The sequence below is a fragment of the Neofelis nebulosa genome, chromosome 10, assembly GCF_028018385.1.
Source record: "Neofelis nebulosa isolate mNeoNeb1 chromosome 10, mNeoNeb1.pri, whole genome shotgun sequence".
In the NCBI taxonomy this organism is placed as follows: domain Eukaryota; kingdom Metazoa; phylum Chordata; class Mammalia; order Carnivora; family Felidae; genus Neofelis; species Neofelis nebulosa.
The window spans coordinates 96,244,560-96,271,112 of NC_080791.1; the positions used below are offsets into that span (position 1 = coordinate 96,244,560).

General features: G+C 37.9%; 1 protein-coding gene across 1 annotated transcript in view; it reads left to right on the forward strand.

Moving 5' to 3' along the window:
- Positions 1-26,553, forward strand: part of HSD17B12 (hydroxysteroid 17-beta dehydrogenase 12) — a 165,838-nt gene that overhangs the window by 51,686 nt on the left and 87,599 nt on the right. The window contains exons 2-3 of the mRNA XM_058688712.1: positions 6,643-6,689; positions 10,009-10,084. Of these exons, the coding sequence (XP_058544695.1) occupies positions 6,643-6,689; positions 10,009-10,084 (123 nt within the window). The remainder of the gene's footprint in view (positions 1-6,642; positions 6,690-10,008; positions 10,085-26,553) is intronic.

Consider the following 26,553-nt stretch of genomic DNA (forward strand, 5'->3'; position numbering starts at 1 on the left):
ACTAATTGCTATATTAATGCTTCCAAGATGAGACAGCCAAATCAGTCAAAAGGAAAGTAGAGGAAACAGAATATAAGGAGTAGAAGAAAATATAAATGTAGTTGACCCTTGAACAACATGGGAATTAGGTGCCCTGTGCAGTCGAGAGCCTGCGTGTAACTTCTGACTCCCCAATAACTTAATTACTAATAGCCTGCTGTTGACTGGAAGCCCTACTGATAACAAGTTGATTAACATATTTTTGATATTATGTGGATTAGCTGACTATATTCTTACACTCAGCTAGAGAGGAGAAAATGTTTTTAAGAAAATCTTAAGGATGGGCGGGGGGTGCCTGGGTGGCTCAATTGGTTAATTACCTGACTCTTGATTTTGGCTCAAGTCATGATCTCTTGGTTCATGGGATCGAGCCCTGCATGAGGCTCTGTGCTGGGCATGGAGCCTGCTTGAGATTCTCTCTCCCTCTCCTGCTTGCATGCACGCAAGTGCTTGCATGCTCTCTCTCTAGAAAAATTTTAAAAAATCGTAAGGAAAGGAAAATACATTTACCGTATTATACTGTCTTTGTATAAAAAAAATCTGTATATAAGTGAACTTGTGCAGTTCAGACCCCTGTTGTTTAAGAACCAACTGTATATAAATAAAATATAATTAATATCCTCAGAGATGAGAGAAGATAATGGGTTTATAATAAGAACAAGATGCTCTTTAAAAAAAAAGGTACAAGCAATCAGAATAGAGGAGAGCTCTTCAAAATTAAAAATTTGACCCCTAAAATTTAAAAGTCATATAATAGAAAGTTTGGAAGATAAAACTGAAGAAATTTCCAAGAAAGTAGGACAAAAAGAAAAGTATGATTAATAGAGAAACTGTTAAATCTAAATTCTTATTAGGGGCGCCTGGGTGGCTCAATTGGTTAAGCATCTGGCTCTTGATTTCAGCTCATGTCATGATCTCATGGTTTGTAGGTTTAAGTCCCATGTCAGGCTCCATGTGGAGCCTGCTTGGGGATTCTCTCAACCTCTCTGTGCCCCTCCCCTGCTCACATACCTGTGGACATGTGCTGTCTGTCAAAAATAAATAACTAAACATTTTTTAAAAATCTAAATTCTGATTAATAAGAATTGTACATTTTTTTTAATGTTTATTCATTTTTGAGAGACAGAGGCAAATGGGGGAGGGGCAGAGAGAGAGAGGGAATTTGAAGCAGGCTCCAGGCTCCAAGTTGTCAGCACAGCTCCCGATGTGGGGCTTGAACATATGAACCATGAGATCATGACCTGAGCTGAAGTCGACACTTAACTGACTGAGCCACCCATGTGCACCTGATTAATAAGAATTGTAGAAAGAGAAGTGGTGTAGACAGAGAAGTGGTGAAGAAATTATCCAAGAATTAATGGAAGAGAATTGCCAGAATTGAAGATCATGGATTTTAAGGCCCACTAGTATCTAGCACCAATGAATGGAAAAAAAACCAATGAAAGATACATTATCATGACAGAGTGTTAAAGATTAAATGATAATTCTAAAAGCTCCATGACAAAAAAGCTGGTACTTACAAATGATCTGAACTCAGAATAGTGAAACACATATTAAACATTATTGGTGCTGGAAGACAGTGGAGAATTGTCTTCAATATTTTTGTTAAAAATTATTTCCTGCTAAGAATTTTATACCCAGGATAAAACTTCATATATTTGTGAAGTTAGAATATATAGACTTAAAAAAAAAAAAGATACAATCAGAAAGTTTCTCCTAAACTGTCAAAAAACTGTCTCTTAAATTGTCACATGAAGAAACATGACAACTAAATAGGATATTCTGGATGGCATTGTGGAACAGAAGGACATTCAGTAACAAGAATATCTGAAAAAGATACAGGCTTTTGTTAATAATATAGTAGCCCCCCTTCTTTTATGTATATATGTATGTATGTATTTTTTTTTTTAACGTTTATTTATTTTTGAGACAGAGAGAGACAGAGCATGAACGGGGGAGGGGCAGAGAGAGAGGGAGACACAGAATCGGAAGCAGGCTCCAGGCTCTGAGCCATCAGCCCAGAGCCCGATGCGGGGCTCGAACTCATGGATTGTGAGATTGTGACCTGAGCTGAAGTCGGAGGCTTAACCGACTGAGCCGCCCAGGCGCCCCTGTGTGTATGTATTTTGAAAGAGACAGATTGTGAGTAGGGGAGGGACAGAGAGAAAGGGAAAATCTGATGCGGGCTCTGCTGTGCATAGAACCCAACTCAGGGCTCGAATCCACAAACCATGAGATCATGACCCGAGCTGAAGTCAAGAGTCAGAAGCTTAACCAACTGAGCCACACAGGTACCCTGTCCCCCCTCTTATTTGAGATTTTGCTCTTCACTGTTTCAATTACCTGCGTCAACTGTGGTCTGGAAGCAGGTGATCCTCCTCCTGCCATATTGTCAGAAGGTCAGTAGTAGCTTGACACTATGTCCTAATGCCTACATCGTTCACCTCACTTCATCACGTGGACCTTTTATCATCTCACATATCACAAGAAGAAGAAGGGTGGGTACAGTACAATAAGGTATTGTGAAAGAGAGAACACACTGGTTTAACTGTTATTATGGTATGTTAGAATTGTTCTATTTTATTGTTAAGTTTTTAATCTCTTACTATGCCCAGTTCATAAGTTGAACTTTATCATAGGTATGTATTCATAGGAAAAACCATAGTGTATATAGGATGTGGTATTATCCACCGTTTCAGGCATCACTGGGGGTCTTGGAATGTATCCCTGGTGGAAAAGAGGGGACTACTGTAATGTACCAGTATTCATTGATGAATTGTGACAAATATAAGATGTTAGGAATAGGAGAAACTGACTTGGAGTATAGGGATCACCCTGTATTATCTTCACTTTTTTTTTGGTAAGTCTAAAATAAAAAAATTATTTACAAAAATGTTTACAAAAATGTGTCTTCATGTATCCATTGTTGGAAAGCTTCTGGTGGGCGTGCTTCCTAATGAGAGACTAGAACCAGATCTAGAAAACAAGAGCTTCAACACAGGAGAGAGAGGCCAAGGGAATTCTCATGGTTAGGTTCTAGAATAATAGCTGTGCAGCAGAGCAGCCATTCCAAGGAGGAGCAGGATAAAAGCTGGAGGGCTCAAGGGAAGTAATCTCTAAGGGGAAAAAAAAGAATGGAACACATTCATGGGATTGATTGTGTGGAAAATTGTATCGAGAGACTGTTAGAAAATGGGGGAAATTTTAAAAAGAAAACTATGGAAATGGAAGAAAAAGGCAATTTTAACTACAGGAAAAGAAAAATGTTGACCAAGAAGGGAAAGGTAATTATACTATACTATTTGCTTCAGTAGTGAATATTATATTTATCTAACCACAGTAATTGTTGTATAATAAAGAATATGAAAAGCCTTCATCCCTGGTTTCTGCTGGGGAGAATCTAAGTCCTTGGAATTTCCTGAATGATAGGATTGTCTTTGTTATTCACAATTGGCCCGGATACTTTATGCCAATGAGATGACTCATGGTAGTACCTAGATAGCTTCAAGATGGGGGCTGGTCATGCCAGAAAGACCAACCATTGATTAGAAGATTGGGGATTTGAGTCATTTGATGATATCAGCTCAACCTTCCAACCTCTGGGAAGGGAAGGGGGGTTGGAGGTTGAGTTCAGCGACATGGTCCGTGATTCGGTCAACCATGCCTTTGTAATGAAACCCAATAAAAACTCCGGACACTGAAGTTTGATGTAGCTTCCTAACTGGTGAACGCATTGATGTGCTGTGAGGGTAAAATGCCCTGATTCAGGCAAGGCATGGAAGCTCTACATTCAGGACCCTCCTAGACCTCACCCCATGTGGCTATGCATTTGGTTGGTTCTGATTTGTATCCTTTATTTAAAAACTGTAATTACAAGTTGTGAAGTTGTCCTGAGTTCTGTGACTTGTTTAGTGAATTACTGAACTTGAGGAGTTGTGGGAACCCTTAATTTTATAGTCAGTTAGTTAGAGTATGGATGCCTGTTGGGATGTCTAAACTTGTGGCTGATGCCTAAAGTGTGGGCAGCTTTGCTAGGGCCCATGTCCTCTGGTTTATGTCAGAATTGAGGTGCATTATTATAATAATGTGCACACTGACTATTGACAGAACCTTGTGATATAACTTCATTAGAAGGAGGGGGAAAACAAAGGGGAGTGGGAGTTCTCATCAACTGTAATAAGTAATATAAAAATTAATGGATCAGGAGATAACAGTGTGAGCACAGGATTTAGAACAAGGATGATAACATAAGGAAAACCAACTGAAACGATGAAAATGGTTACTTCTGGAGCTGGAGCAGAATGGGGTGCTATGATGCAGAAGGGTGGGGTGAGGTACTGCTGTTTTTCACTTTAAACCTTTTGTAACTATTTTCTTTTTCAAACCAAGTTCATGTATTGCTTCAATCCGCATACAGTTATGTGAAAAAGAAGAGGCTTGACTGCAGGCTCAGTAGTTCATCAGGAAACACTCAGACATTGATTGAAATGTGTGTGCATGGGGGTGCATTGGGGGATACACTCAGGAATAACCTCTGTACGGAAGCACCAGAAGCAGAATAGGACAGGCAGATGTGCAACTGTGACGCAAGTGTAGCAGAGGTCACAGCTGATCCCATGGGAATTTCTGAACCTTGCGTAGCCCTTCAGAGATGCCTAAGTGAAGTAAAGGAGTCAGAACTTTGTCCCCAAGTGTGGACCAGTCATTAGACATACCGCTCAGGGGAGGGGATATAACCTTGGGCAAGGCAGCTCTCTTTGTCTAAGGACAGTTCTTGGTTGGTGCTCAGCAGATAACACTCCTAGTGGGAGGTTGACTGAGAACCTTTGTGCTGGAAGGGGAGTATGTGGTTGGTGCTCTAACAGTATCTACTATAAACTCCAAAACCAGAGACTCTGGAAAAGGAAGATTTGATATCCATTAGGCAAATTTTATAATCTCTAGTCCTTCCAATATTCTGGGCTTTCCAGGACTTTTAAAGTATGATAGGGGCAGCTGGGTGGCTCAGTTGGTTAAGGGTCCGACTTCGGCTCAGGTCATGATCTCATGGTTTGTGAGTTCGAGCCCTGCATCAGGCTTTCTGCTGTCAGCACAGAGCCTGCTTCAGATCCTCTGTCCCCCTCTCTCACAGCCCCTCCCCCCCAAATAAATAAACATTAAAAAAGAGTAAAGTATGATAGATATGCCGGTTTAGGCAAGTGTGGGGTTGGCAATTTAAAAGCACACATACACTTGTGCACACACACACACATGCGCTCCTCTGGATGCTCCTTGGATCCTCTGTCTCCCTCTCTCTCTGCCCCTGCCCTCCCCATTCTCTCCCTCTTTCTCAAAATAAATAAAAATTAAAATAAATAGACAAACATAGAAAAAAAAAAAAAAAAAGAAAACCAATTGAAGCGCATCCCTAACACTTTGGAGTAGATGGCAATGCTCCGAATTTGTAACAAACATCATTCCAGTATTTCAGAGAGAAGATACCATGATTAAGAGAAATATACTTTCCCATAGAAGAAATCAAATTTTTGGTTGCCCATAATTTTGAAAAATTGGGTTTATTAAGGTGTAACAGGGATAGTAAGTATGTGCTTAAGTATACATTTTTAAAGTGAATTTTTACACACTCAGGTACCCAAATCAAAATATAGGATATATCCTCCACCCTAGAGGTCCCTTCATGCCCATTTCTTGTCATCTATCCCCTTACCCAGATGTGACCAATACTCTGACTTTCGTCATCACAGATTAGTTTTGCCTTTTTTTTTTAAACCTTAATAAATGGAATCACAGCAGTTTGTATACTTTTCTGTCAGACTTTTTTCACTTAACATAATATGTGGGAGGTTTGTGCATGTTTTGTGTAAATCAATAGTTCTTTTTTTTTTTTTTTTTTTTTTTCAACATTTTTAATTTATTTTTGGGACAGAGAGAGACAGAGCATGAACGGGGGAGGGGCAGAGAGAGAGGGAGACACAGAATCGGAAACAGGCTCCAGGCTCCGAGCCATCAGCCCAGAGCCCGACGCGGGGCTCGAACTCACGGACCGCGAGATCGTGACCTGGCTGAAGTCGGACGCTTAACCGACTGCGCCACCCAGGCGCCCCTCAATAGTTCTTTTTTATTGCTATTTAGTATTCCATTATATGAACATACCTCAATTTACTTCCTTACTCTCTTGTAGATCAGTAGTTGGGTATGTTTACCTGTTATGCATAAATGAAGAGATCATGGGCATTCTTTTGGCAGACACGATGCATTCATACCTCTTGGGAATTGCTAGGTCATAGGGTAGGCACATGTTTAGTTCTGGACATAATGCCAAATATTTTTTTTCTCAGAATGATTGTATCAGTTTCCAGTGCCACCAACAATATGTGAAAGTTCCAGTTGCTGCACAACCATGTCGATACTTGGTATTGCAGTCTTTCAAATTTTAGCCATTGTGGTGGGTATTTAGTCTTAAATTTGAACCACTGGTGTGGCTGCATCTTTTACATCAAAGTATTACACAGGTCTTCTTGTGTATAAGTAACTGATGGGTCCTCACGATGATTGGTTCTTCGTTGTACTTCTTCACCTAAACTGTTTTTTTTCTTTTCTCAGTTGTCACAGGTAGTACTGATGGAATTGGGAAGTCATATGCAGAAGAGGTAGGTAATTTTCAAGACCTTTCTTTTTGGCTTAAAAATATAAGAACAAATATGGGATGGTCCCTTATAGTAGTTTTGATGTTTGAAGTTAAAAACAAATATAATGTTGCATAGTACAATACATATACTTTGTAATCAGAAGCACCATGTTTGCTTAAGCAAAGACAGTTTTAAAATAAATTTTTGTGCAAAAGTGAGTATAAAACTTTCTATCCCAGTATGTTGGAAAAAATGTAGTGTAATTTTTATTTTATATTGCGTGATTATGGACAGTCCTTAGTTTTATTTGTTTATTTTTAAAAAAATGTTTATTCATTTATTTTGAGAGAAAAAGAGCATTGGGGAGGGCAGAGGGAGAGGGAAAGAGAGAGAATCCCAAGCAGGCTCTGCCTTGTGAGTGCAGAGCCGGATGCGGGGCTCGAACTCACAAACTGTGGCATCGCGACCTGAGCTGAAATCAAGAGTCAGTCGCTTAACTGACTGAGCCACCCGGGGGGCCCTGGACAGTCCTTAGTTTTAAAGTCAGTTGTTTTGAACTATTTTCCAATAGGTGGATTTACTATTATAGAGTAGTTTTATTTCTAGTCTAGTCCATGGCATCTTTTTTTTTTTTTTTTAAGTTTATTCATTTTGAGAGGCAGAGCATTAGCAGGGGAGTGTCAGAGAGAGAGTGGGAGAGGGAGACACAGAATCCAAAGCAGGCTCCAGGCTCCGAGCTGTCAGCACAGAGCCCAACGTGGGGCTCAAACTCATGAACTGAGAAATCATGACCTGAGCCGAAGTCTGATGCTCAGCCGACTGAGCCACCCAGGTGCCCCCATGGCATCATTTTTTAATAAGGACTGTAATTGACAGAAAGATACTGACAGATATAGGCCAAGAGTTCTCAAGTTCTCTTGAATGTCATGAAAGGATAGGGACCATAATAGTATGAGGACGACTGTACAAAGCAGGAGCGTTGATAGTAATCTTTTAAGACAAGCTTCCCTGCCTTCTAGTTCCACTAAGGCACCCAAAGCTAATGATATGGCCCAGTTGTGATGACGATCCTGGCAGATCCACTGGATTTCTCATTTGTCATTCCCAAAGAGGTTTTTTTTTTTTTTCTTCCAATCTCCTTTTGTTGTCCCAGGTTTTTATTTCGAGTGTCAAAACTCCAGGAAGGTTGCAAGAAGAATATAACAAATACCCTATACCTTTCACCTGCATTCACCAGTTATTAACATTTTGTCACATTTAACTTTCATTTACTATTATGGATATTTTTAAGTTAATATTGTTTGCCGGGACCATTTGTGAGTTGCAGACATCCTAACAACTCACCCTTAAAGATTTCAGCATGCATCTTCTAAGAACTAGGAACGTTCAACCTTATAACCACAGTGCAATGGTCACACACAGGAAGTTTAACTTGATATGCTATTATATAAAACCTATATATGCAAGTTTCCCAAATTGTTTCAGTATTGGTCTTTATAGCTCTTTTTATTTATTTATTCATTTGTTTAAGTACTCTCTACACCCAATGTGGGGCTTGAACTCATGACCCCAAGATCAAGAGTTAACATGCTCTTACAATTGAACCAGCCAGGTTTATAGCTCTTTTTGGTTTCAAGATTCAGTTAAGGATCATACATTGCATTTAGGTGTCATGTCTTTTGACTAGAAGAGTTTCCTAGCTTTAAAAAAAAAATTTTTTTTATAACAATGGCATTTTTGAAAAATACAGGCCAGTTGTTTTGCAGATTTCTCAGTTTGTCTGATGTTTCCTCATGATTAGCTCAGGTTAGACATTTTTTAGCAGGAATGCTACCCAGATGATGTTTTATCTTTCTGAGTTCATTTTATCAGGAGGTACAAGAACTCTCTTGTCCCATTATTATGTTAAGATAAATCATTTATTAAGATGCTGTCTACCAGGGGCGCCTGGGTGGCGCAGTCGGTTAAGCGTCCGACTTCAGCCAGGTCACGATCTCGCGGTCCGTGAGTTCGAGCCCCGCGTCGGGCTCTGGGCTGATGGCTCGGAGCCTGGAGCCTGTTTCCGATTCCGTGTCTCCCTCTCTCTCTGCCCCTCCCCAGTTCATGCTCTGTCTCTCTCTGTCCCAAAAATAAAAAAAAAAAAAAAAAAAAAAAAAAAAAGATGCTGTCTACCACCATTCTCTGTTATGAAGGTACTTTTTCCCCTTTGTAATTAATATAGAATCTGTGGGATGATACTTTGAGACTGTATGAAAAAAATACCCGTTTCCCAACAGTCTTTTGTCCAGTGGATTTAACATCCATTGACAGGTTTTTCCTAAGTTAGTTATTACCATGGTTTTGAAAAAATTGGTAATTTTTGCAATAATATCTTTCCTTCTACATTTACTAGATGCTTCTTTTCTATAATTAAGAGCTCTTATTTGTCTTTCCTCCTTTGTTAATTTTTTTTAATTGTAAGCATGGACTCAGGTTCTTTAGTGGTTTTATAGCAGATTAATTTAGCAAATTATTATTAACCTTTGTTATTTTAATAAAAAATGTTTTTCCATATTTTCTCATTTGCAAAACTGCTCACTACTTAATAAAAACTGACTTTAGGATTCAAGACTGGAATATTAGTTTACTAAACTACTTTTAGTTTAAATATCTGATTTATTGCTCATTTATATACGGTTTGGAATAGTTCACTAAAACGTTTCGTATGTATCAGTGTATTTTTCCTCTGCTTGTCTATTTAGAAACCACATTCCTATAAATCCTACTCATTCTATATAGCACTTACATAGTTCTGTGTTTACACACAGAAGGTGTTTTCAGGAAATACTTTATTTTGTCCAATCAACTACCTCAGTTTACCTTTGTTGTCCACAAAACATCATGCCTAAATAAAATTTTAAGAATTTCTTCTAGTTTTAGGAATTTATAATATTTTAACTGTAGTTTTCTTTGCCAGTCTTCCAATCTTTATGTATCCAGTCCAAAACAAAATCTTTTTTAAAGCTAGCTTTTAAATTATAGAAGTAATAGATATTTATGATTTTAAAAAACTAAAGCAGTGTAGGTAGGTGCAAGATGAAAAGTAAAAGTCTTACTCCTTCTGAGATCCTTTGACATTTATATACTTGCTTAATCTAGAAAGATAACCCTGTGGGGAATCCTTTTGTAGTGTCTTCATTTGGTTTGTCCATTCATTACAACTTAGGTTTATTGGTTTTTTAGTTAGGTATATCATATTATCAGGTTTTCTTAAAATGAGAATATATCTGATTTCTGTCTTTTAATGAAATATACAGGTGATTCAACTCTTCAGTGTTTTTTTTTTTTTTTATTGTTTCAGTTAGCAAAACATGGAATGAAGATTGTCCTTATCAGCAGATCACAAGATAAACTGAACCAAGTGTCCAGTGAAATAAGTAAGTTTCTCCTTACACCCTCTCCTGCTTTCATGTTTACAAAAGGAATACAGTAATCTAAGTTGAATGTTTTCATGTAGGTATCTAGCACTGACATTTATTTATAGCTCAGAAAGCTTTTTTCTTATGTTGTTGAAGGGATGTTTTAAAATGGGGTCATCAGTTTTTTTCAAATTCATATGGGACTGTTAAAATTTCCTTAAAACGTGTTTTACTGACTCAATTAGTTGCTGTTAGGAATCAGAATCTCTGAGTATTTTATCATGTTCTACTTAAATACCTGAATTCCTTTTCTGTTGCTTTATTTCAGTATTCTTGTGCTTTTTTTTTTTTTTTTTTTACTCTTTGACATTGTTATCTCTAATGTATATCATATATAATTGAAGAAAAATATAAAAGGCAGCCTATCTACATATGGGAAGGAATCTTTGGAGCTTTCTTCTTAGCCAGCTATGCTTAAGACCTGAATTACCATATAGCAAAGATTCTGAAATGACGTTTAATTAACCAAGCAGGTGGATTAAGCCGTACTGTCCGTTTCCTTGGGAGAACATACTGACTGGTGTTCCCAGTGTGCTGTTTGTAGCCCATAGGCTTCTCAGTGTGATGCTGGTGCACTTTTACCCCCACAAGTCAAATTATTTGCTTTAAGAGTCAGCTGAGTTTGTCCACAAACTATGCAGAATACATTTATTATTTAATGTTCTGCAAACTGATGCAATATTTGTATTAAAAAGGGGAGTTGTTTCTACGAAAACTAATTTGAATGCTGTGAAAAATAGTGAGAAAAGAGAGTTCTTTCCAAAATTGCCTGTCAAATTAGCAGTGAACAAGACAAATGCAAAATAATGGCAGAAAATGATAAAAAGTAAGAAATTTGCTCTCCAATTGTTTCATATGTGTTGAAATTTTTGCTGCACTTTAAAGGAACTGAAAACTGCAGTCATAAATGATGCATTACCGGCATGGGTTCTGCAGGAAAGACTGGAATACCAGTCAGCAGATCTCAGTTCAGATGTAAGGCAGGGGTCCTACACAGAGAATGGGTGAATGAATTATATTTATACACAGTTTAAATGAAATAAAATGGTTACATGTATATTTATCATTCTCTAGGATTCCTGCTTTAACTAACTTCTGTGAGTAGCCAACTAACAAACTGGTCCAGTTCTTTCAGATGAGAGAGGCATTCTGCTGTATTTTTTTTTTTTCAGCTTTATTGAGATAATTGACGTATAACATTGTGTGTAAGTGTGTTAAATCTTTTTTTTTTTTTTTGATTTTTGTTTGTTTGTTTTAAACCCTGCTGGGAGCACAGATCTTTACATCTTTTGCATCTAAGAATTTTAACTTGGAAGGTTTGAACTATGTAAACACAACCCTGAAGGTCCAAGGCATACAGTATTTTGCAGTTTTGCTAAGGTGTGAATTCGAAGTAAGCCATGATACTAATGAGCCAGAGGCAGTTAATTTAGATAGTAGTTGAACTTAACATATTGCCTAGATCTTCATACTGTTTCTCTCTTAGTTACTTGTGATCATGTATATACTTAACTCTTGTAGTGATAAAAATGTGTTTGTGCATGTGTGTGGGTAAAATTGGCTGCTAATGAAAGCATCTACTGGATGCTGGAAGTAAAGGTTCATAGGTGGAAAATAGAACCTTTGATTAAAGGGAATGTTGAATTTTGAAATGCTGTGATCTGAATGAATCCATCATCTACTTGGAACAAGTAAAAGCTACCTCATGGCAGTCTTTTAGAAAGTGCTTCAGCCTGTACAAGAATTGCTCAATGAGTCAGAAGTATACTTTAATGATATTTGGGAATTTATCAACTTGTGATATGAGGTGACATGTGACTGAGGTCAGAGATGTGGTTCTGGATAAAGACAGGATCCTGTTCAAACATTCTCATGAAGGGACAGATGGTGACACACTGAATTGACCTTTATTATGTTTTTCTAGGCATCATATAAGTTAACGAAAGCGGTGGTATCAGCAGACCAGGTCGTCCGTTCTAAGCTGAAGAAATACAAAGAGGAGATTATAGATGCCCGTGCTAGTTTTTAACTCACATGTAAATCTTCTCTTTGGGAGGATAGTGTTTTTGTGAACGTATCTATTCCATGAGAAAGGAGGACCAGAATTTAATGTGGACAAAGACCAACTATTTATGCCTTCATCACATCCTTATTGAATGCCAATGCACCAGGTACTGTGCTAGGCAGTCAGCATAGAGCGGTGAGCATGATAGAGACAGCCCTGCTTTCATGGAACTTATGTGCTAGAGGGGGAGACAGAGGAAAACAAAAATAGGTAAAAAAGCGAATAAACCAAAACAAACCAGACAAATAAATTAAATACTTGGAGTTTGTAGTAGTGCCATAGAAGAAACCAAGGGGAGAAAATGGAGAGGTTCTTACCTTTGTAGCAACGTGGTGAATTCTGTGACTGATGGGGCGTTAAAGGGCCAGACTAATAACCTTTTGCCCATATAATGGCACTTCAGTTATGAAGCTGGAGCCTTAGTGAACAGAGAATCCACTGGGCCCTCTTACAGAGTATCATGGTGGATGGGTTGTATGTGCAAGTTGCACATGATAAATCCACTCCAACATACCTGTTTTCTTAAGCCATTGGGTTTCTGCCTCGGCATTATGACGGGGCAGTTGCAGCTTCCCAGTCTTACTAAATGGAGGGCTGTCATGGGTCCAAGTTTCAATCAGCCAGCAAAATTAACTCTTAGAGCCCCTTCTAGTTGTACATGATAACCATTAAGTCTCTGGTAAGTGATTTGTTTTTTAAAAAATATCCCAATCTGGCATTATATTATGTTTTCCTTGATCTAACATTCTTAGAATCATTCTCACACAGATTTCCTAGGTATCTACCAACACAAATTAGCCAACTTTTGCAATTATTTTTGTGTATAAGTTATTACTTTATGGACCAGACTTTATACTTACTCCCCAAAGAATGCTGTGAGTTTACCCTGTTATGAGTAACAGTAGAGATCTTGATCATGAGGAGAAGAGGAATTCTTCTGCAAGGAAACTGCCCTTAGAGTTATCGTGAGGTAAGCGCAGGTTCTTCAACCCAGGGGAAAGGTAATCTCTTCAGACACAGGAGAGCAGGCTATTTCTATTTCCACTGGCAAGGGAGGCTCAGAATAGCTTGGGGGCTCAAGATCCTTGGCTTCAGCTGAGTTCACCCAGATAATCCCCATCCCAAGTCTTGCTCAGTGCTTTCACTTTCATGCATGAGACATGGTGAGTCTGTGGAGGTCAGCTTACATTGTAACTGTGCAACTGGCACAGTTAAATCTGATGTGAGCAAGGTGAGCTCTGTGGCTGTAAGACATCAAGGTTTTTATTCGGGCTGCCATTGAAGTTCTCTGGTTCTCTGTTCATAAATGGGAGCTGAACGTTTAAAGACCCAAGCTTGTCATTTTCTTTCAGTGAGTGCTTCAGTGCATTCAGAAACCATGCCATACCACAATCTTTGTACTCATTTCTGCCCAACTCAAATGTGACAGCCCCTTGGTCCCTTAAGGCATTTCTTCAGCAGATACTTTGTTATAATCCGTAGCCAGCATTAATTTGATTAATGGTGATGTGGCATTTTGGATCAAATCAAACCAATACCAAAGTCCTTTGAAGTCTATTTTTGGGGATCCCACTCCTGATACCATTTCTGCATCTGTCTGACTTCAATCAGGAAACCTAAGTCAAGCAAGTTAGTTTAACTAGGCTAACTTGTCTCGTCTAGTCCAACTCTTACATTCACTCCAGGAGGTTAAGCTCATCCTCCTTCCCTATGTGATTGGAAGAAGAAAAGAGGAAAGGAGGAGATTGAAAAAGAAACCACGTACCAATTGAGAAAAATTAGGGACCTCTTCTGGGCTCCTATCACCTTCTGACTCTCCACTGTTGTTATGTAAACTTGGGGATTCTGTTTCTTTTTTATTTTTTAAAAAAAAAATTTTTTTTTTAATGTTTATATTTGAGACAGACAGAGACAGAGCATGAACAGGGGAGGGGCAGAGAGAGGGGGAGACACAGAATCTGAAACAGGCTCCGGACTCTGAGCCATCAGCACAGAGCCCAATGCGGGGCTCGAACTCACGGACCGTGAGATCATGACCTGAGCTGAAGTCGGACGCTCAACCGACTGAGCCACCCAGGCGCCCCTCTGTTTCTTTTTTAAAAAAAAATTATTTTTTTTTTTTTACATTTATTTATTTTTGATAGAGAGAGACGGAGCACAAGTGGGGGAGGGGCAGAGAAAGAAGGAGACAAAGAATCTGAAGCAGGCTCCAGGCTCCAAGCTGTCAGCACAGAGCACGATGTGGGGCCTGAACTCACAAACCGCGAGGTCGTGACCTGAGCTGAAGTTGGATGCTCAACCGACTGAGCCACCCAGGCGCCCCTGGGATCCTGTTTCTTTAGAAGCAATTCCTTATGAGTGTGGAGGACAGCCTACGTATCAGAGTTGTTCAGAAAAAATTTTCAAAGGGTTATATATAATTTAGTAGGGAACTAAATGTTTTGCCAGCAATGGGTAAATGCTTTCTCAGGATCTACTGCTTAGATGAAATTACACTTCTTTGTAAGGATACCTGTCACCCGTTGAATTAATACAGGCTGAGAGTCAACACATATATAATAAGCTTATTTTGTTATCTTTGTTGGCCAGGATTATTAACATATTCAGTATTTTTGTCAAGTTTGATTTGTCCAAGAAAAAAAACTCCTAATTTTTGAGCTCTGAGGTAAGTTTTATTTGCAGTAAAACACAATGCAAAGAAGACTAGCTTTCAGAACAACCTAGTGGCTCACAGAATAAAGAGATGGTGATATTTACAGTTCCTATTCTTATGTGGCAGTTGGTAATTCTGATTGTGTACAGTTTAATCAGCTTCAGGTTTTAAAAACCACACATCTCTGTTTTTGATTAAAAAAAAACAGATACGGTGTTTCTCTTTTTTTTTTGTTAACTTATGTCAGGGTGCAAAGCTTTGGGATTGCCATGTAATTCCATGATCTCTTGAAATGTAAACCTTTTAGAAATGTAAATCTTACCGGTCTGTAGTCACAGAGGAAGGAATAGGGTAAGGTAAAAAAAAAATACATCAGTTTCACTTTTTCATATCTTACCTATGATCAAATCTGTATAGTTAAGTGTAGATTTCACCAAATGTTTGTTTCACAATTTCTTGATGTACTAGCAGTACTATTAATATGATGCTTTGTTATATTTAGCTTATTTCATTTTTGTAGGGACATGGTATTAGTTAGCCTTTTTAACTTTCATGTTTAATTAAACCAAAATCACATGATGCTAAGATCAGAGAGTTAATCTTAGCACGTAGCCCCTAGTCACATATATTTTTCTGTCACTTCTATAGTACCAGAAATATTTTTATTGCCCTTACAGTTCACAAAATCTAAGCTAAGGAACCATTAGGAACCCAAAAGCAGCCTGTTTGCCTGCATTGGTTTTTGCCTGTGGTACCTATGATTGTGGAGGTACCCTACTACTCCAAGATCCGTCAGCGTTTGCAGAAAGTGACATTCTTTACTACCCATAACACTGAGATTCCACAAGCCATTGAGCAGGTACTAGGATAGTTGCTTTGAAGCATTGTTTCTGCATATTGGAGTGTAATTATTGTTCTTACTAGTGAGCTTGTCATGCCTAATTAAATGAGATTTACCGTTAAATGAAACATTTCTGGCATGGTCATGGTTACAAATTTGTCTCATCTAATTATATCCTTGCAGGAAGAAGGATAGATTCTTTTTTTTTTTTTTTTTTTAAGTTTATTTATTTTGAGATCAGAAAGAGTTCATGCACATGCTAGCTTTGAGGGAGGGAGGGGCAGACAGAGAAGGAGAGAGAGAGAATCCCAAGCAGGCTCCGTGCTGCCACTGCAGAGCCAGATGCAGGGCTTGAATTCAAGAACCTCGAGATCATGACCTGAGCTGAAACCAAGAGTCAGACACGTAACTGACTGAGCTACCCAGGCGTCCCAAAAGGATAGATTCTTACTGAGCCTATGCAAATAATTACATTGCTGTATAAGGTGAAACAACTCGGTAAAGACACGTATACTCTCTGACAATTGTTCTGATTAGTTTTGCAGGCAGGGCCAATTAATATGTGTTGTATCTTCTATACAATTTCCATCTTTAAATTTACCTAACAATTACATAGTTTATGTTCCAGTTGCTATGGCTGCATAACAACTACCTCAAACTTATCAATGTGAAATAATAACCATTTTAAGGTGCTCAAAAATTCTGCTGATCGGTTTTACCAGGACTTGGGGGACATATTCTTTTGCTTCTCATGGCATTACTGAGTTCCCTAAGTGATACTCAGCTAGTGGAGAGGCTGGTCCAAAAGATTTAAGATGGCTTCTCTCACAAGGCTGGGGCCATGATAGGGAATGACTAGAAAGCCGGATTCAGCTGGGACTGTTGACTAAAGTGCCTTTGCATAGCCTCTCTAGCATGGCCAGATCAGGGGAGTTGGACTCCCCACAGGGAAACTATCATCCCTCAGTGAATGTGCCAAGACAATGAGGCAGAAGCTGATATCTTTTTGTGACCTACTCTCAGATTTCATACAACATTATTTTTTTTTGCCATATTCTATTGGTCAAAGCAGACATGAGCCTGCCCAGATTCAAGGTGAGAGGAATAGACTCCACCTCTTGAGGGAAGAGAGACAAGGTAATGTTGGAAAAGAACGTGTGGGAAGGGAGATATTTTTGGAAAATAAAATCTGGATCTGGAAAATACAATCTGCTGCAGTTTATGAACTATAGTAAGGTTTTTCAGAGAATATTTTTCCTGATTTCTGAGGGATCAGTAGGAGCAGCATACCATTCCAAGAGTTGAATACCATCAACATATCATTCAAACCATTCATTTCATTCCCGTTTGCCCAAGGACAGCCAGTCACAAAAGAGGGGTAATGAAAAATGAAAGAAAGCTATTTTCTCAAAACTACTATTTCATTCAGCTGCAAAATTAATTCTTGTTCTATTGGACCTTGGGCCAAAAGCATGCTTGTATCTGATTTTCAAATAAAAGAGTTCTGTAGGTACTGACTCGGTTTCCTGGTATAATCTGTTCCATAGTCTGAGCTTGGTGGCAGTGTCAGGTTACACTGGGAAGGAAGTCCGACACAGGAGTTGATTTTTTTTTACGGCATCAGTGACAGTCAGGTGCACTCAAAAGGCCTCTGCTGAGGCTATTATTCTTTGGATGTTCCTTCCTAAAGACTGTATTTTCTGACCTCCAGCTTCTGGGCCTCTAGCTTTTGGCAAACTTGAAGGAAACGTAGGAACCACCTGTTAATAGGACTGATGGTCTCTGGTTCATTTATTACAATAATTAACAGCAACAGAATAGAATACTATTCTGGTATAATATAGAGCTAATTGATGATTTAGTCCACGATTTTCCTTAAGGCAGGATCCTAATGATGGACACTAAAGGCATCGATAAATCTCCAGGGACTTCTATAAAGTATGTTTTAAAATTGCCACCAATTAGCAAGAATATTTTATACTTAGAAACATAATCTTGGGACTCTTGGGTGGCTCAGTTGAATCTGATTTCAGCTCAGATCATGATCTCACGGCTAGTTTGAGCCCTGTGTTGGGCTCTGTGCTGAGAACTCAGAGCATGGAGCCTACTTCAGATTCTCTCTCTCTCTCTCTCTCTCTCTCTCTCTCTCTCTCTCTGCCCTTCCCCTACTCACTCCATCTCTCTGTCTCTCAAAAATAAATAAAAGCATTAAAAAATAAAAAAATAAAAGAAACATAATCTTAGGTATCACTTTGTTCATAGTTGTGTGGCCAGTCTGTATACACAGGATCATGAATATGATTCTGTCTATCCTGGCAAGTACACATGTTGAATAATATTCATTTTTAGTCACATCTGGGATCTGCCCATATTTTGGGCTTGATAAACAGGGCAGCTCTCATAAGACAGCTGAGCTAATTAAAGATAGGAAGAATTTACTTTTTTTCCCAATACCCTCTCTGCTCAGTAGTGCTACCTAGTGACTATCTGGGAAATACCAATGATAATTTTGGTATATAAAATATACCTTATGTCTTAATCAGTTTTACTATGTTTCATTTTGTGGCCCAAATTTATGAAGGTAGTAGCATAAAGAGTTGCCAGCAGACTAGAGATTATAGCAGAATATAAGTATAGGTCATAGGTGTCCAAGATAAGAAATGATTAGAGTCTTGGTTTAGAGTGACAGGAATTAAAATAAAACATAGCCACAAGAAACAATAATTATTAGGAAATTCAGCTTTTTTAGAAATGAGAAACTTTTGTTAAAAAAAGAACGATTCAAGGGCATGACAAAAGTCAACACAAAAGCTTAAAAAGTTAACAGGCTGTTAGAAAGTGAGAGTGTTTGAGGGAGATAAGGAACCTATGTTGGCCAGGCTGCCTACTGGAGGTACAGAATAATTTTTTTTTTTCTTACAGCTTTCTCATTAAGAGAAGACTATATTATCAAAGATCAAGTTTCTTCTCAACAACTGGTTTCAAACTATTTAATTCATAAGCTTTCTTTGTTGATTTTAATACATTTTATACACTTACACATATAAAGTTAACACTTTCACCTGAAGCTTAAAATGTATTAACTTTATGTCTGTTATTACATTATAAAAAAATTCACCTACCACTTTGACTTTGCCATCCCAATTGAAGTCTTAAGAATTTTAGTCTTTAGACTCTTAAAAACTGAGAATTGGGGCGCCTGGGTGGCTCAGTCGGTTAAGCGTCCGACTTCGGCTCAGGTGATGATCTCACAGTCCATGGGTTCGAGCCCCGCGTCGGGCTCTGTGCTGACAGCTCAGAGCCTGGAGCCTGTTTCAGATTCTGTGTCTCCTTCTCTCTGTGACCCTCCCCCGTTCATGCTCTGTCTCTCTCTGTCTCAAAAATAAATAAACGTTAAAAAAAAAAAATTAAAAAAACAACAACTGAGAATAAACTGAGGGTTGATGAGGAGTGGGGGGGAGGGGGTGGGTGGGTGATGGGTATTGAGGAGGGCACCTGTTAGGAGGAGCACTGGGTGTTGTGTGGAAACCAGTGTGACATTAAATTTCATATTAAAAAAAATAAACCAAAAAAAATTTTTTTTGGTCTTTAGAAATGGTCCAGGTAACAAAGATGCCTCTGTCTTTAACTCACTATATTAGTATAGTATCTTAGGATTAATTAAGAATCATAGAAGTTATATTTAAATGGACAATGCAGAACAATACGATCATTATTGTATTCATCAAGTTCATCAGAGAGATGACATTTGAAACTTTTATACAGAGGACATGAAGAGTAACATCAAATGATGTTACTTCAGCATTGTCTGAAGTTTAGAAGAGTCAAAAAAGACACTAATTCTCATAATTTTAGTTGGTGGAAGCAGTGATAATATAGCTAACTGATAAAACCTATGTGGAAAATATAAAAGGTCAATGAATGAAATGTTAGAGTGGGATTATGTTTCAGTCTGTGATATGATCAGAGAGAAGACATAGCCACTTTAAAAATTACAATGATAGAACCAGTTCTAATTTGGCCAAAGATTTACCTTAATTAGGACTTTTATATACATCGTGGATTCTTATATAATTCTTATTTACCAATTATTAAAAATACTTCAAAAGTTTATTAGAGCATTTAAAAATAACTATTACTTGCTAGCCAAGTGTCTGTTTGAATTTTTTAACTGTACTGCTCAAGCCAGCCTTTTCTGTGAGAATGAGTTTTCTGAAATTTCCGGCACACTTAAAGCATTAGAAGTTTTTGTCCTTGTCTGGCAGTTCTTGAATTTTCTCTTCTCAGATTTAAGGGAGCACTGATTAGTATCCATAAGCTACTCAGAAGAGGCTTTTTAAAACATAGAACTCTTGGTTGACAGTATTGTTCAAATCTGTATCTCCATTGATTTTTCTGTCTACTTGCCCTTATCAGTTACTGTGAAAGGGGAGTTGAAATCTCCAAGTACAATTATGGATTTATCTGTCTCTGTGTGTCATTTCTTTGTTTTTAGATGTATTAACATTTAAGGATGTTATGTTCTCTTGATGAATTCATTCCTTTTATCATTATGAAATCACCTTCTTTATTCTTGGTAATATTATTTGCACTGAAATCAACTTTATTTTTCTTTTGATTAGTTTTAGCATGGTATATATTTCTGCCTTTACTTTTAACAAATATGTGCTTTCTATTTAAAGTAAGTTTCTTGTAGACAGCGTAGGTTTGGTCTTTAAAAAAAAATCCAATTTGATGACTTATTAATCAGGGTTCTCAGACCATTTGCATCTAATGTTATTGTTGATAGGATTGGGTTAAGATCTACCCATTTACTCTTTGTTTTCTGGTCATCTTGTCTGTTCTTTTTCCCTTGTTTTGTTTTTTTCTGCCTATGTTGAAATTAATAGTATTTTTTTTTATCATTTCATATTATTTCCTTCCTTGGCTATTGGCTGTGCATCTTTTCTCTTTGAGTGGTTGCTTTAGACTTTGTAGTATGTATCTTTAGCTTGTCACAATCAGCTACTACTTTATATAGAACATGAGAACCTAATGACAGTGTACTTTCATTCCCTTTTGTGTTTTATTTCTGTGTATGTTATGAATTGTGTAACATTATTTTTGCTATAAATAGCCATATTTTAACGAGAATTAAATTTATTTTTAAAGTCTTCTGTATTTACACACAATATTTTCTGCTCTTCATTCCTTTGTATACATATATAATTCAGTCAAAAATCTTGTGGGGGTTTTTTTTTGTTTGTTTGTTTTTTCCCTGTCTGAAAGACCTCCTTTTATATTTCTTGTAGTACTGGTCTCCTAGTGATGAATTCTTTTTGTAAGTCTGAACAAAAGCCTTTATTTTTGAAATGTATTTTCTCTGGGTATAAAATCTTAAGATGACTGATTCTTTTTTTCCCGTTTAGTACTTTGCTTTGCTGCATTCTGGCCTGTCATGTTTTTGAGAAGTCTGCTGTCATTCCTATCTTTTTTACCACCTTGTGTAAGACACTTTTATTATTAATAATTTATTTTTAAATTTATATCCAAGTTAGTTAGAATATGGCGCAAAAATGATTTCAGGAGTAGATTCCTTAATGGTCCTTAACCATTTAGCCCATCCTCCTCCCACAACCCTTCCAGCAACCTTCTGTTTCTTCTCTATATTTAAGAGTTTCTTATGTTTTGTCCCCCTTCCTGTTTTTCTATTATTTTTGCTTCCCTTCCCTTATGTTCATCTGTTTTGTATGTAAGACACTTTCTTTCTTCTTTTTTTTTTCGTCTTTCACTTTTAAGATTGTTCTCTTTATCACTGGCTTTAAGTAATTTGTCTCTTGGTGTACTTTTCTTCATGTTTATCCTTTTTGGAGTTTATTGAGTTGAAATTTATGGGTTTATAGTTTTCACTATATTTGGAGAAATTGGGGCCATCAAATACTTTTTCTATCCTTCACTCTCTTTGTAGGAATCCACTTGTACATATATTAAATGGATTAAACTTGTCTATCAACTGAACTGATTGTTGTCTTCTTTCTTTTTTTATTTTTGTTTTTGGTCTCTTTTCTCTTTGTATTTCATTTTAGAGAGTGTCTCTTGCTGTGTGTTCACATTCACTAATCTTTCTTTGTTTAGTGTCTAACTTGCTGTTAGGATTATTATTTTTTTTAATCTAGACATTATTTTTGTCTCAATATAAAATTTTAGGGCATTTTTGTATTTCCCTCATCTCTCTTAAAAATTTTCATGCTGTTTCTTTTTGAACATACGGCAGCCCCCCCTTGTTTGTGGTGGATACGTTCCAAAGACCCCTAGTGGATGTCTGAAACCACAGATCATACTGGACCCCGTACATACTATGTTTTTTTTCTATATATACTTACTTATGATAAAGTTTAATTTATAAATTAGGTGCAGTAAGAGATTTACAACAAAGAAAATAAAGTAGAATAATTACAACAACAGAAGTTATATGAATGCAGTCTTTCTCTCAAAATATTTTATTGTACTGGACTCACTCTTCTTGTGATAATCCGAGACGATAAAATGCCTACATGATGAGATGGCATGAGATGAGATAATGGCGTAGGCATTGTGACCTAGCATTAGGCTACTATGGACTTTTTGACGATTCGTCAGAAGGAGAATCATCTGCTTCCAGACCATAGTTGATTGTGGCTAACTCAAACCATGAAAAGCAATACTGTGAATAAGGGAGGATTACAGAATATAGTGTGCTCTTGTGTTGTCTTTGTTTTTTATTTTTTTAAAGATTTTATTTTCAGGTAATCTCTACACCCAACTTGAGGCTCGAACCCACAACTCCAAGACCAAGAGTTGCATACTCCATTGACTGATCCAGCCAGGAGCCCCACTCTTGATCTTGTTTTACTCATGTTTTTCTTGCTGTTGGTCTGGCTCATACTCTCTCAGTCCTCTGGTAAATTCTAGGGGCTCTGTCTTCCTCACATGCTCAAATCTGTTTCCTCAACTGGGGGGAACTGCTCATCTCTATTCTGGTGTAGAAAATCTCTAGGCAGTAAGTTAGGGCAGCCTTAGAGCTCACCTCTTTTGTTTCCCTTCTCTTGAGTATTGCTGTCCTGAACTATCTGTCTTCCAGGGACAGAAAACCATTGTTTCATATATTTTGTCCTTTTTTTGTTCTTCTTTTTTTTTTTAGCTTAAGGTGATGGAGTAGATCTAGTCTTTGTTACACCATCATGGCTGGAAACAGAAGAACCCCGTACCCCCTCCTTTTTACCATTATAGATTTCCTGGTAAATGTAATTATTATCTTTGCACATGTCTATAAATGTTGTTTGGTCTGCATTAGGCTTTAAAGAAAGAACAGGACTAAAATTTTTGCATTTCTGCACTGGGCATGGTATGGTTAAGGGGGATGTGTCCATTAACCAGTGTTATTTTGGTGACTGAAGAGCTATTGTGAAACCTCTTAATATTCATAATCTTGCACTGAAAGATACTTTTGAAATTTAGTTTCTGTTCCAATTTTGGCACAAGTGGTTTTCTAAGCTAATGTGGGATCCCGCCGTAAAGCTTTCCAACTAAACGATTTCACCAAGTGTACCTTATTTCAGCTTCATTACTGTTTGTTACCAGTCGTTTTTGCTGATAGAGAACAACATCTGTAATATGGGTGGATATTTTGTTAGAAATGTAGCATACCTACCAATTAGTTGGCCCAGCCAAATTAGCATGTGTTGGTCTGCATCTCCAATTACCGCAGCTGCTTGAGTGTTGCTGTTCTACAGCTGGCATTAGGCATGTGGGAGTGTACTGCACCATGGCCAGACGCTAGCTCTACCTCTTAATTAAAACATTGGCTTATGTTTGCATGATTTCTTTAAAACAGTAAGTGGTCTTTCCAATTGGATTATTGATGGTTCAGTAACTTCTATATATATATAAAAAAAAAGCAAACCTTTTTTTGGTTGAGGAAATGTGGGACCAAGGTGTTCGGAAAAGAGTCCCATTTAAGTAGATGATTAGTGTTTCTCCTCCCACTTTCAGATTATTAGTTGTTATTCTAAGTGGATAATTGTAATTTGGGGTACAGACTGAAAGTATAAAAGAATTCATAGAAAGGCATATTCTTTGCATGTATTTATTAAGTTCTTCAGTACTTTTATTTAGGGATTGCTTCCCTTTTCATCATGGAGAGAAAATACTTTTGAGAGTTTTATGGAAAAGGTTCACTTAACTTGATTCTTCCATCAAATAAAGTTATAGATTTTCTTGTCAGTTTCCACTGTTTTGATAATCTTGTTGTACCATTACTGATTAAATGCACAGTTTGTTACATGCTACCGTTTACAAATCTTTAACTACAAAGCACTAATTTAAATGACTCCGTGCTATATCTAATAGTAGAAACAAAGAGGAGTCCATTAAAACCAACAAGAAATTTCATAAATTTTGAATTACTCTATTCCTTTACTGTTAAGAAAAACCAATGGAATTAATATCTAATGGCAGCAGGCTACTAGTAATAAAAATGTTGACGTAGAATCAGCTTTTATTGTACTTCCATTCTGTTTAATGCTATAGAGCTGTGTAAAATCTAAAATGTAATCACTCTAATAACTGATATAAATATTAAGCCACAAATAAGTATACTCATTTTTGTGGAACACTTAGCATCATGTTTAGACATGTGTAGTTCAGAAACCATACCCATACCCAGAAACCATACATGATGTTAAAGGTCATTCCTATTCAGGAACTGATAGACTAAGCCCCTCACTTTTTAAATATGGAAACCAAGTCTGAAAACCAAGTCATACCTAGTAAATGACTGACGTGAACGGAGTCTTTGGCTTCTTGTACTATGTTCTCTATTACCCCATGCCCTTAGTTTGTGCTTTAAATATTGTAGCTGGGGAACTAAATGATAATTTGGGGGGAGGTAAACATCCCCAGAACGTGATATCACAGTTGCATATATAGCATCAAGGAAATAAAAAACAAACTAAACTCAACTTGCATCGTGACTGTGTTTAAATGCAGTTACTTACTACAGTTATTATCATTGGACCAATTTTAGGATTTGTGAGCATTTTCATTAAAATGGGCATATTTATTCCTTTTCACTTTTTAAGACATAGCCATGTTCAACTGGATACTTAAGGATGATTTGGAGTTAGTAAAATCCTACCATAACTACATAAAATGGTCTATTTATGCTAACACAAGCTTTGATTAAAAACAAGTAATTTTCCAGGGGTGCCTGGGTGGCTCAGTGAGTTAAGCGTCCAACTTCAGCTCAGGTCATGATCTCACGGTTCGTGAGTTTGAGCCCCGCGTCGGGCTCTGGGCTGACAGCTCAGAGCCTGGAGCCTGCTTCAAATTCTGTGTCTCCCTCTCTCTGTCTCTCTCTCTCTGCCCCACCCCTGCTTATGCTCTCTCTGTCTCTCAGAAATGAATAAACATTAAAAAAAAAAGTTAAAAAAAACAAATAATCTTCCAATAATAGTTGAGATATTTCCTGTAATAAGTGATGAAATAGGGGCGACGGGGTGGCTCAGTCAGTTAAGTGTCCGACTCTTGATCTCGACTCAGGTCATCATCTCACTGTACGTGAGTTCAAGACCCACATGGGGCTCTGCACTGATGGCACAGAGCCTGTTTGGGATTTTGTCTCTTCTTCTCTCTGCGCCTCCTCTGCTTGTGCGTGTGCTCTCTCTCTTTCAAACTAAATAAATTAAAAAAAAATAAGTGATGAAATAAGTATCCAATGTTGATCCTTAGAACAATTCTGAGGACAGGCTGGTTAGGTTCCCTAAGACTCCACCGTAGGCAGTGAAACTGATCTTCAGTTTTAGGTCATCAACTCAGGTCTAGTTTTGCTTCTACTGCTATGTGGTATTTCTTTGTGTTCTTTCTAATTGTTCATGCCCCTCTCCCACAAGTTATCCTTATGGTATTAATCCAGAATCCCAAGGTGCCTTGAATGTACACGTTGTTTTCCAGTCTTGAATTCCTCAAAATGGTGTTTTTGGTTCCCATTTCTGACTTGCGTGGGGGACGGTGCTGACACTCCCCAATTCTGGAAGGCCTTTATTCATCCTTTGGGTGTCTTCTAGTACTGGTTTGTGTGGCTGGATGTTGGACCAGCAGCCAGGTAGGTGGGACCCGGCTTTCCTACTGCTACAGGGTTGGCCACTCTCCTTTGATCAGTTTTGTACGTTGAGTTTTGCATCCTTTTGATAAATGGGTTTATTGCGGTGAAGTTTGAGAACCATTGCTGTAGATTTCTCCCTGTACCTTCTTGGTCAGTCCTTACTGTTCCCTTCTAACAAAGGAGCTATTTTACTCAGCATGTGTCTCCAGATGCCTAGCCTTTCATCCTCCTCACAGAAAGAAATGTCCTCTTCTCCAAGAGCAACGTTGTGCTGATGTCTCAGTTACCAGTCTCTTGCTGGGTCTTAAGGCCTTGTTCCCGTAACATTCTTCTCTGATGTCTTTCACAGGGACCCTTTAGACACGTTTTTTGGGGGGGAGGGGGCTGCTTTTTGTTTTACAAAATAAGCATATTTCACTTGATCACGTAAATCTTAACTTATGTCTTCTTTTGAAATTCCAAATGATCTGTTAACTCTGGGCCCAGCATTCATGTAGGGCAGCACTCAGTTGGTGCTGAGAACCATTTGCCCTTTTAGGTGGGGCCTGCGCTGTCAAGTTTGGCCCAGCCCGTCCCCGCTCACGGAGTGCACGCACATATGCTTTTATTAGGCTCTCTGCAAACTTGAGTAACATGCTTGGCCCCAAAGACATTTCAGTTTGCTACCTCTGTTATCCTTCACAGTCTTTCTAAGCACTTCTAGAGAGAAATTCTGTTTCATTTGCAAGGCATTGTAGAACACTTGCAG